This window comes from Mastigoproctus giganteus, chromosome 13 (genome assembly GCF_048544385.1).
Source record: "Mastigoproctus giganteus isolate SK-2022 chromosome 13, ASM4854438v1, whole genome shotgun sequence".
In the NCBI taxonomy this organism is placed as follows: domain Eukaryota; kingdom Metazoa; phylum Arthropoda; class Arachnida; order Uropygi; family Thelyphonidae; genus Mastigoproctus; species Mastigoproctus giganteus.
In genome coordinates, this window is record NC_143587.1 from 73943832 (window position 1) to 73955989 (window position 12158).

A 12158-nucleotide genomic window follows, 5' to 3' on the forward strand; every position below is an offset into this window, starting at 1 on the left:
TCTATGGTTTTATTTTGATTCGCCCTTCTTCGCAATTGTTTTCAGTTGTAATGTGCAATGTTTATATTTTCTCTTTATTTTTCCTATTTATTACAATATCCTATTTTTTTATCTGTTTTTTCATTTTTGTGTAACTAAAACCTTATTATCTAACTTTTTCCTTTTCCCAATTTTATTTTATTACATTTATCAATTTCCACCTTAAGCTAAAATTCCTGGAGATGTCATCATGAGTTTTATTGTTCCTAGTACTGTGTACCGTACTTAGCAACAATAAAGAATTTAATTTATTATATGCTTTATGTATTGCGTGTTTGCAAGCAGAAACTACATATAAGAGCTTTACATTGGTAACCGAATAAGCTATCTTAATTAGAATCAGTTATACTTTTGTAAATCAGATAAAAAAAAAAAAAAACCTTAAAAAAAAATATAGTCTCTGAAATTAATCGATGCTGTGAAATGAAATTTTGGATTTATCCCAATTTTTACCCAATCCAAGAAGGTTGCCAAATTTTATCAATATTTTTTCTAATTTAATATGGAATGACTGTATAGTAGACTGCACATGTATTATTCATGATAAGATCATACATATATACTCAAAAATAATGTGATATCTCAAAGCCTTAAAGCATAAAGGTGTATGATTATATCATCTTCTTTTCTGCTTGGTCCTAGATGAATCTCAGAAACAAGTTGATCATTCTTTTAAAAAAAGCTAACACACATTTCTTAAATATAAATACCGCCTGCTCCATAAAATTGCATGTATAGGCTTTAAAGAATATCCTATATTTAAGTTTGTTTTGTTGTTTGTTATTTGGTTTTTAGGAGCATTAGCAACTAAGGCCATATTGCTCCAGGGATATGCGGCAGTCATTTCCTGACCTTTCTGCATCCTCCGTATTTGGTGGGCACGGGCTCGAACCCCGGTCTAGAAGTGTGTGCTACGCACTGCTGCTCCTGCCCACCTAGTTATGGGGGCGCCCCTATATTTAAGACAGATGGAATTTGATATATCACATTTTAGCTGCAGATTATTGCTTTGAATGATTGCCATGATTTGTATGAATTCCTTTATACTAACAATTTGAGAATGTGTCAAGTGCACATTCTTAGATTGTTAGTATAAGAGAATACCTGATTCAATATAGTTAAGGAAGGATGCTACATGGTTGTTTTCCATTAAGGTTATTATTATATTAAAACCACTCTTATACTACGTGAAAATTAATAATGTAGTCTATTAGGCTGTTTGTCTACATTACTATACATTAATGTATATGTATGCACATCAGGTTTCTGGGAGCTTGTTTGTTTGTTTTTTTTTTTTTAGTTGTTGGCGCATTGGCTTCTATGGCCATATTGTACCTCCCAAGGTTTTTGCATTTTCTACTTTGATCCAAGCCCGAGGCGGGATTCGAAACTGTGACCTTTGGGTTGCCAGGCAGGCACTTTACCCACCCACCCGGCTAGCCCGGTCGGCGTTTCTGGGAGCATCGGCAAGAGGAGTCTGTCAGCAGCCTGGTCTGATGATGGGTATCGGTAAGATACCCGTAACGTCACCTTAATGTATAGTAATGTAGGCAAACAGCCTAATAGACTATATTATTAATTTTCACGTGTTATAGGAGTGGTTTTAATATAATAATAACCTTAATAGAATACCCGATTAATTTTAAGATTCTTTCAATCCAAAAGTAGCAAATATTAAAAAAAAAAAAAACCTTCTGTTTTTTCACATGTGACAAAATATAAAAGACAATTAAGGCAAACCCATCATATCTAACAAGGAATTAATTTTGTTGTTTAGCCATTCTTTCTGTTTACTTCTTAAACCATCAACCCACATTTTTGGTAAATATGAATATCCAGTTTTGCAGCCCAGAAATGCTCCTGCAACACAGCCATTCATACTGCTATGGCCTCCTTGCATGATCAAAGTGCTCAGGACTGTTCTGGAAAAAGAAAGAGCAGCTCGAATAAACCATATTTATATATATTTTTTTATGTGTAATAGATGAAAAGTTCAAAAATAGCAACAACAATGCACAATATACACTTACTATGATTCATAGTCAATGGATATTATATTCAATGTGTTTTGAACCAAATAACATTAATTATATAAGGCTATCAGGATACTGATTCAGTACCTTAGAAACCTGTTCCTAATAAAAGCATTTATCAGACTGCAGTTCTACTTAATCCTTTCAGATCTAAATATAATCTCTGAGAATCACACAAAGTATATTTCTGTTAACAAGTTATTTTGTGCAACAAATTTAAGTGATATCTGTGTGATTCTCCTGGTGTATTTGTGTGCAATTACTTACAGACACAGACATACAACTTGCTCTCATATTCTGAAATATTTTTGTCTTTTCCACATCCTATTGTATTAAAAATGGATATAAGTCCTACTATTTACATTGGCATGAAAATTTTTTAATGCTAACTAATTGAATACTAATTCTTAATAATTAAATCGAACGAAAATGTTTAAGAAAAAGTGCGGATTAGCTAAAAAATAACTAGTTGGTAGAGATGCAAAGGCTCAGAAGTCCAGAGTAGCATGGTAGCAGACTTTTAAAGAGAGAATCACAGATGAGATTTGGGGGATTTTTAGTTAGAGAAGTAGGCAACATTTTATGTATTAGGAACAGGTGGAAGAGTGCTGAGAGAATATTCTCCTATTGCAAAAGTGTGAGATAACACTAACTGGTTTGCAACTCTGAAAGATAAATAGAAAATATTTCAAAAGTGTGCAAGTGAAGAAAACAAATATGCAGGAATTACAATTCACACCCATAACACTGCCTCTGAATTGAAAGAGAAATGATTTTAGGAATAACACGAAAGTACACATATATAGCTGGCTGATATGTGTACTTTGTCTTCTTTCTGGCATGTGCTTTAGAGTTTGATTTGTGAACTAAAATCCAAGCCAATGAGCTACAAAGGGAAGTTTTACTTCCTCTTTTTGTGAGATATAAGACACAACTGAGTTTTAGAAGGATTGAATTCAACTAAGTTGTCTTTGCCCCACTGGAGATCGGCATTTAAGGAATTGGTAGTGGATATTCGGGAAGTTGAAGCTGATTGAGCAGGGCAAGATTACTCGAAACTGGAAAGTGGAATGCAACGTGCAATCATCAGTAAACTATGGATAGGATTTCCGGTCAATAGAAGAAGGTCATTAACATACAAGAGGAAAAGAGTGGGGGAAAGAACTGAATCTCGGGGAACACCAGCATTAGTGGAGAAGTTAGAAGACAGAGAGCCATCTACCATCACCCTTAGTGAGCAATCAGAGAGAAAACTGGATAACCAATTACAAAAAACAGTTGGCAAACCATAAGATGGAAGCTTGTTTAGAAAATCTTTATGCCAAACATGATCGAAAGCCTTTGAGATGTCAGGAGCAACTGCTTGTGTTTCACCGAACTTTTCCATTGAATTTGTCACCCATTGAATAAATGGGTAACATAAGCCAGAATATCACCAGTGGATCGATACTAATGGAATCCATACTGGTGATCGTTGAACACATGGAAGGTTTCTAGTAGTTTAAGAGTTGGCGGTTAATTGATTTTGACATTACTTTAGAAAGAGTAGAAGTAATTGCAATTTAGGAACTGGATGGATGTGAGAAAATTTTCAAGCAGAAGGAAAAACACCTTTGGAATAAGAAAGTGAAAAAAAGGCAGCAAAGAAAAGAAGTTCATTCAGGAGTGCAGGTTTTGAGAACAAGTGGAGAAATACCATCAGGACCTGGAGTTTTCTTAGCATCAAGATTTGTCAAAATCCTTTTGACGGAAGATCACAGGAGGCATTGAATAGAGCATGTTGAGAATGGTGGGAGGTGTTTTACCAAGATCAATTATTACATGAGTTGGAAGAAAAATGGGATGCTAGCAGGCCGGTTTTATCCTTGGCTGAAGTGACAATAGAACCATCTAGTTTTGACAGAGGTGGGAGCAGAGATAGACAAAAGTTGTGGCCAATAGCTTTGGCAAGAGACCGGAATGCTCGGCTACCATTAGGGCAAGAAGCAAGTTTTCTACTCTTAGCCTGTTCAAAATCTAGTTTGGCCTGATTAATAACTGTTTTACAATTGTTGCGACCTTTGGTGTAAGCAGAAAATGAAACAGAAGAATTGGAAACAAGCCAATTACCATATGCAACATTTTTCTCTTGAAAAGCCTTAGCATATTTATTGGAAAACAAAGGTTTCGATAAAGGACGAGATTTTAAGGTGGAGTGTGGGATAAAGGATTCCATTCCTACAAGAATAATTTCACTGATACGATCTGAGCAAATGTTGATATCAGAAGTTTTGAAACAGTAATCCGACCAAGAAAAAAGAAGAAAAGAAATCTCACAGGTCATCCTATTTTGTATTCTTGTAATGCCAAACAACAAGAGGTTGGGAATAGCCATGAGTTAAAGGCTTCACTGGAGAAGAGACAATCACCAAGTTGTGATTTGAGGTGCCTAAAGGACAACTCACTTCGACTGTGTACTTAGAAGGGTTGTTTGTGAGAAAAAGATCAAGTGTGTTGGCTGTATGGTTAGGATTGTCCAGTATTCTGGTAGGTAAATGAACTGTGTGAGGTCGTTAGTAATTGCAAAAGCTTCTGCAACTCGACCAGCTGGGTCTGTGTGACTAGAAAACGGAGGCCAGCTGGAGTTGTGAACATGAAAATCACGAAGGAAAATTACCTCACTGTTAGGAAAGTTGGACTGGATAAAGTCAAGTTGCAAAGAGGGGAAGTCAAAGAGTTCCAAGTGATTAGTGGAGCTGGGAGAATGGTAGAGACAATAGATGAATTTGACAGAATGAGGTAGAGAGGTTTTAAACCAGAGAAGATCGAAAAGAGAAGGTTCCAAATTACCAAGTCTCTTACAGGGAATATCGGAATGGACATATGCACAAGTACCACCTTTGAGGCGAAAGGGATCATACAGCTAATAATTTGGGCAACTGAGGTGAACAGTGGTTGAATCAACTGATAAATGAGATTCTGTCAGAAAAAGTACATGGGGTATGGCAGACTGTAAGTGGAAATGGACATCGTTGAGATTATAAATGAGTCCATATATTTGTGAAATGAAGTGTTTCGGAGGTTTATAGTTTAGGCAGAAAATGAACCTGGAGATTTAGTTACTAGGCAATTGTGATATGCAAAATTCTTACCTCGAACAGCATCAGCACATTTATTGGAAAACCAAGGTTTACAAAAAGGAAAAAAAATTTTAAGGTGGAGTGTGGAATAAAGGATTTATTTCATCTCTACAAGAATAATTTCACTGATATGATCTGAGCAAGCATTAATACAAAGGGTACTAGGAAAGTTTTGCAATACAGCTTTGTTTATTTAATTTTTTCAAAGTAATTTCCTCTACGTTCAATACACCTCTCCATCCTCCGAAACCAATCTTTAAACCAGTTCTACCAAGTTTCACTAGGGAGTAAAGCACACTCGTTGTCCCAAGCCCGTAGAAGGTCCTCATCACTGGAAAACCACCTCCCTTTTAGCTTCATTTTCACATGCAGGAACAGTGCAAAGTCGCAGGGAGCAAGGTCTGGACTGTAGGGAGGGTGCTCGAGAAGTTTCAGTCCTGTCGTGGTCAAATATTCGGTGCAGGCTTTGGCGCGGTGAGCTGGAGCATTTTCGTGATGGAGGTACCAGGTGTCCATTCTTGACTTTGGCCGCAGGTTCTTCATAGATCCAATGACTTTAGGTAGGCATTGTTCAGTATACCACTTAGCTGTGACTGTCTTCTGCGTGTCCAAAACGACACGTTCCACAATTCCACTCGATTTGAAAAATACAGCTATCATTTTCTTCTTTACAGATCGGGATTTTCTGACAACTACGGGTGTGTCGTCATCATCAAAGACCCAAACTTTGTTTTGAGCCTTGGTCGGCAGATCGTAATAGTACAGCCAAGTCTCATCACCTGTCACGATGTTGTTCACATACCGAGATTGTCCCTTATCAAACTTTTTTAACATCTCCCGGCACCAAGTCACACGTCGTGTCATCTGCTCTTCAGTCAGTTGATGCGGCACCCAGAGAGAACAAAGTTTCTTCACGTGCAAATGATCTTGCAGAATCGAACGAATTGCTGTTGCATTTAGGCCCCAAGTATCCTCTATCTGTTGGTAGGTCACTCGCCTGTTTTCGTCAAGCATTTTCCTCACAGCAGTAACGTTTTCCTCCGTAACTGACATTCGTGGCCTTCCCGGCCTCTCAGAATCCTCCAGAGTGAAATTTCCCCTTTGGAATTCTCTATACCACCTGAATATCGTTGTACGATGTGGACAATCATCAGCTAGTGCAAGAGTCATTTCTTCTAAGCACTGGTCTATGGTTAAACCACGCACGAAATTATACCGCAAAACTGTCCTTATCTCATTTCGTGACCACGATGCCATCGCAAGCACTTTACACTCTCACCACTAATGAATAACTGAGCCCATCGACTTGGCGCGGCGGCTACTATGCACGTATGAACATGTCTCAACATGCAGCAACAAGCAGCTTCCTGTGATTCATTGTTGCGTCATATTGCAAAACTTTCCTAGCACCCTTTGTATTAGAAGAATTAAACGAGTAATCCAATGAAGGAGAAGAACAGAAATCTCACAGATCATCCCATTTCAAATTTTTTGTAGTGACAAACAATGAGAGGCTGAGAATGTCCATGAGAAAAAGGCTCCATTGGAGAAGTGACCACCACCAAGTTGTGTTGTAAGGTATCTAGAGGACTACTCATCTCAACTATGTACTTTGAAGGGTTATTTGTGAGAAAATGATCAGGTATGTATGGTATGTGGTCAGGAATTTCTGGTATGTAAATGAACAATAAGTGCGAGGTCATTAGTAATTGCAAAAGCTTTAGCATCTTGACCAGCTGGGTTTGTGTTACTAGAAATGGAAGCCAGCAGAAGTTGTGAACATTAAAATCACCAATGAAAGTTACCTCAGGAAAGTTGGAGTGTTGAAAGTAAAGCCTCAAAGAAAGGAAGTCAGAGTTCTATGTGATTAGTGGGAATGGGATAATGATAGATGCAACAGATCAATTTGACAGATTGCAGTAGAGGCCAGAGAAGACTGAAAGTAGGAGATTCCAAATTAGTATGTCTTTGACCATTTTAGGTCAGAGAAGACTGAAAGCAGGAGATTCCAAATTAGTATGTCTTTGACAGGGAATATCAGAATGGAGGGGCTTAGAGGGGAACAGACATTCTGTATGTTTTCAGACACTTAGTTTAAAACACTGATGGATCCAATATCTTTCTCTTTTAGATTTAGGAGAAGTCCAGTTGGCCTGACTCCCTAAAATCCACTCATGCACACCTTCTTGTTGGTAAGACCTGTTATGTCACTTTGGTGTCAACGAATGTGTAGATTGGTTCTTTTCAAGAGGCCTGGTCAGCATAAAGAGGAAAAGACCAAACCCTCCAGCAGTTTATTAAAATGATAATACGACAAAACAAATAGTATCCAGTGGCTTTCACTCTCCTGGTTATGGCAGCAAGAGGATCAGCGTGGAAGCAAAGTGTGCAAAGAATCTCTGAGTACAACTAGGATTCCATGCACGGAAACTGAACTTGGCCTGTTACAACATAAGGGCGCTCATTGGCGAAGATAGGATATTAGAGATGGAAAAGGAATTAGAAAATCTGAATTGAAATATCGTCGGCTTGGCTGAAACAAGAAGAAATGAATCATTTACAAGTTTATCAAGTGGAAATCTGCGGAGAGCTCAAAAGTATTAACTAATGAAATTGACTTCATCCTCACTAACAGAAAGATATATTGTGAATGATGTTATTGTCCCGAAAAAGGTAAATGTTGGATCACAGAATGGTAAGATGCACACTTGATATAGATGCAAGAAAAGAAAGGAAAAAAACTGACTCAAGTAAATAATACAAAGGTTTTTGAGATAACAAAAGAGGAGTAAAAGCAGTATATATTGGAACTTAGGAACAAGTTTGAGCTTCTGCAGACCTTTCAGCACCAAGAAACCTATAGATCTAAAGAAGAAAAAATTAGTCAAGAAACACTTCCCATGATGAACCGAAGATGACAAATGAAGAGCAAGATAAACACCAACATGGACAAAATTGAGTGTACTGAGTTATGAAAGCCATTAGAAAGGGACTCAGAAAGGACATAAGAAGATTTAACACAAGAAAAGTAGAACAAGCATTAAAGGAAAACAAAGGACTTAAATCAGCAGTTATAAGCAGTAATACAGAAAGATACTAAATCTGAAGAATGTTGATGGTGTACTTATAAATAGTAAAGAAGGCATAATTAAAATAGCAGAAGACTACCATAAAATATAATGCCAGCAATGATATCAGCAGTGGGAAAGATAGATCACAAATTAGCAATACATACAGCATACCTGATATCCTTCGTGATGAGGCAGAACAAGCATTGAAGAAAATGAAGACTCAAACAGCCCCAGGTGAAGATGAAATACTGTTATTTGGTTTTTAGGAGCATTAGCAACTAAGGCCATATTGCTCCGGGATATGCGGTGGTCATTCCTTGACCTTTCCGCATACTCCGTATTTGGTGGTGACGGGCTCGAACCCCGGTCTAATCAAGAAGCGTGTGCTACGCACTGCTGCTCCCTCCCACCTGGCTACGGAGGCGCGATGAAATACTGTAGAGTTGTTAAAATTAGGAGGAAGAGACATGGCACAAAAACTGGCAAGACTCTTCACAAAATACATTAGGAAAGGCATGACACCTAAGGAGTGGAATAATGCAATCATAATTTTGCTGCATAGGAAAGGAGATAAATCAGAAATTATAGACCGATAAGCTTATTGATCCACATCTACAAGTTGTTCACAAGGGATATTACTAACAGATTAGAAAGAATCCTTGATGAGAAATTAACCAAAAGAGCAAGCTGGCTTTAGGACAGGATTCTCAAGTATGGATCACATTCATATAATATCACAGCTAATGGAGAAAGCAAATGAATATAAAACACCATTATGCCTGGCATTTGTGGATTATGAAAAGGCATTTGACTCCATAAAGCATAAGGCAATGTTTTGGGCACTGGAAAGACAAGGCACAGACATTCCATACATTAGGATTTTTAAGAAAATATATGAAAATGCTAAGGGTGGCCACTGAAAGACTGAAGGGTTTGAAAAAGTCATAACTTGTTCATTTTTAATCTTTTTTATTTTCTTTTTTTACATGTTATAGAGCATCCCTTGGAGATTAAAATGTGGCCACTGAAAGACTGACCGCCCTTTCAGAATCTTCTGAAGCGATGTTCTGGCGATGCCTAGTTGAGCAGAGCAATGACGGGTAGAGGGAGATGGATCCTCAAGGACACTCTGATGTACAGCTTCCACTGCTGTGTCAGTGCGCACAGTGCATTTAGGATCTCTTCTAAGAAGATCGCCGACTGATCCAGTTCTTTCAAACTGGGCGATTAAGTTCCGAATCATGTTATTGCTAGGAGGACTTTAAAATGTTGCCGGTATTTCCTCTGAGTTTCAATAATTGATCTTTCACTGGAATAGAAAACCCAACGAGTTTTACTCGTTGCTGGACATCGTACATAGCCATTTTAATCTCCAAGGGATGCTCTATAACCTGTAAAAAAAGAAAATAAAAAAGATTAAAAATGAACAAGTTATGACTTTTTCAAACCCTTCAGTCTTTCAGTGGCTACCCTATACCTCCTTCATTAGACTAGACAAAGACAGTAGCAAATTTAAAATTGAGAAAGGAGTTCGACAAGGAGACATAATATCTTCGAAGTTGTTTACTGTTGACCTTGAAGAATCTTTCAGAAGATTGAACTGGTCACAGAAAGGAGTCTATGTGAATGGAGAGTACCTAAACCATTTATGATTTGCAGATGGCACTGTGATCTTAAGCCACAATTCTGAAGAATTAGAGGAAAATATTAATTGGTTATGCAGAGTTAGTAAGGATTTCGGACTAAAGATGAATATGGTTAAAACAAATGTAATGATGAACAAGTATGCCTCAGGATGGGATATAATCATTGAAGGAGCAAAAATTGAAAAGGTGGATTCATATACTTAACTTGAACATTTCAACAGCTGCAATAATTATAAATGGCTGGAAGTCAAGAGAAGAATATAAATTTCGGATGGATAGCATTCAGGAAATATAGTTGCATACTGAGAAGCAATATCCCAATTTGTCTAAAACGTAAAATAATGAACTAATCTATATTCCCCACCATGACTTATGGAAGTGAAACTTGGGCACTTACCAGAAGAATGGAAGAAAAGCTGAAAACTAAACAGCGAAGAATGGAATGAATTATATTAGGAATCAGACTGTTGGATAAGAAGAGAAACACATGGATTAGGTAGCAAATTCAAGTAAAGGACATTCTTATCAAACACTAAAGAACTGAAATGGACTTGGGCAGAACACATAGCTTGAAGACATGATGACAGATGAAATAAGAAAATAACAGCATGGTACCCAAGAGGAACTAAAAGAAAACCAGGAAGACAACGGAGATGGACAGATGAAATTCAAGAGTTCATGGGCAGTAAATGGATGGCCATTGCACAAAATAGAAAGAACTGGAAAGTTGCTGACCTTCGTCATGCAGTGGATTGAAAATGGCTGATGATGATCAAAATGGACATGTGCACAAGTACCACCTTTGAAACAAAAGGAATCGTAGAATGAATTATCAGGGCAACTGAGATGAGAATAGGGATTATGTCAGAAAAAGTAAGTGGGTCTTAGCAGACTACGTGGACATGGAAATCATTATGATTGGAACTGAGACCATGTATATTTGTGAATGAATGAAAGAGGAAGTTTTTGGGAGGTTTAGATCTTTTTGCAGATAAGTCTGTTCTATTAGTTTGATTATTCGTGATCAATTCAATACGTAAAAGTAGAGGTAACCGACTCGGTTAGCCAGGTGGGTTAAGTGCCTGCCTGGCAACCCAAAGGTCGCGGGTTCAAATCCCGCCTCGGGCTTGGATATTACGATGGTGCCGCACCTCCGGTTACAGTTGGTTTTCACGGCCACGATACACAAAGGAAGCAGGAAAAAACTGGTTCCTTCGTGTATTGCTCACATCATATGAAATAAATAGAGTTGGGGATATCGTATGGAGTAACAAAATTTTTGGATATGGTGTACGCATTTACTGTACACACAGCAACAAATATACCCAGTTACTTGATAACATCAACACATTTTGATTACCTCAAGAAAGATGCTGTTGCAGCCTTTGCCCTCTTCTGAAACATTTAGTCAAAGTTTTGTTCATAATAATGGGCCTGCTGTCTAGACTTGGCTATCAGGAGATCTCCAAAGCTTCATTTGAAGGAGATCTGAAATCAGTTTTTGGTTTTATAACCTTGCTAAATATGCCTTAAAATGCCAGGCATTGCTTAGAATAATTTTTTATATTTCAAGCTTCATCATTCACTTGGCAGTTCTCAATCAAGGACTACTGTACTTCAATTCTCTTCTTTCATAATAGAATCAGGTTAGTTACCATACTGAAACTGACAGAACTGATGTTACAAAACATCTATTGCTTTATCTATTATTTCATCTTTAATGATACCAAGAAGTACTAGAAAATTGTCTACAAAAAATTTCAAATTTGAAAATGATGCACTGCCGTGTGTTGAAATTTGTACTTCCTCAGCATTTATAAGAACATCATATTTCAATGGGAACCACAATCTTGGTAGTAGAAATGCCAATGACTAAGTCAGATCACCCTTCTGGTTTCATTTGCTTGTAAAATAAATTTGCACATAGCATTCTTCAACATATCTAGAAATAACAAACTTCATTCAATGTGAGGTACACTGGATCAAAGAGCTATATTTAGATTTTCAAACATTCACATAACATTTAAAAGAAAAAAGAAAACTGCTTGATCCAAGCCAGAAGAGAGAAATACGAACAGACTTTCTGCACAAGTGAAGGCCTAGAATTATCAGCCTGCTTGGCCAGAAGTTTGCAATTCAAAAGTTCTTTTTCTCGAGTTCATCAATTTTTTTTTTTTTGTGAGCCCCAAACACGAGAGGTATTAGAACCTATAGTACTTAGTACCATGCTTGAGTTGGAGGTTGAGAAGA

At 37.4% G+C, this 12158-nt stretch overlaps 1 protein-coding gene across 1 annotated transcript in view; it reads right to left on the reverse strand.

The window, feature by feature from the left end:
• Positions 1 to 1768: 1768 nt before the first annotated feature.
• Positions 1769 to 12158, reverse strand: part of LOC150076167 (uncharacterized) — a 202347-nt gene continuing 191957 nt past the window's right edge. The window contains exon 10 of the mRNA XM_090387505.1: positions 1769 to 1961. Within this exon, the coding sequence (XP_090243631.1) occupies positions 1769 to 1961 (193 nt within the window). The remainder of the gene's footprint in view (positions 1962 to 12158) is intronic.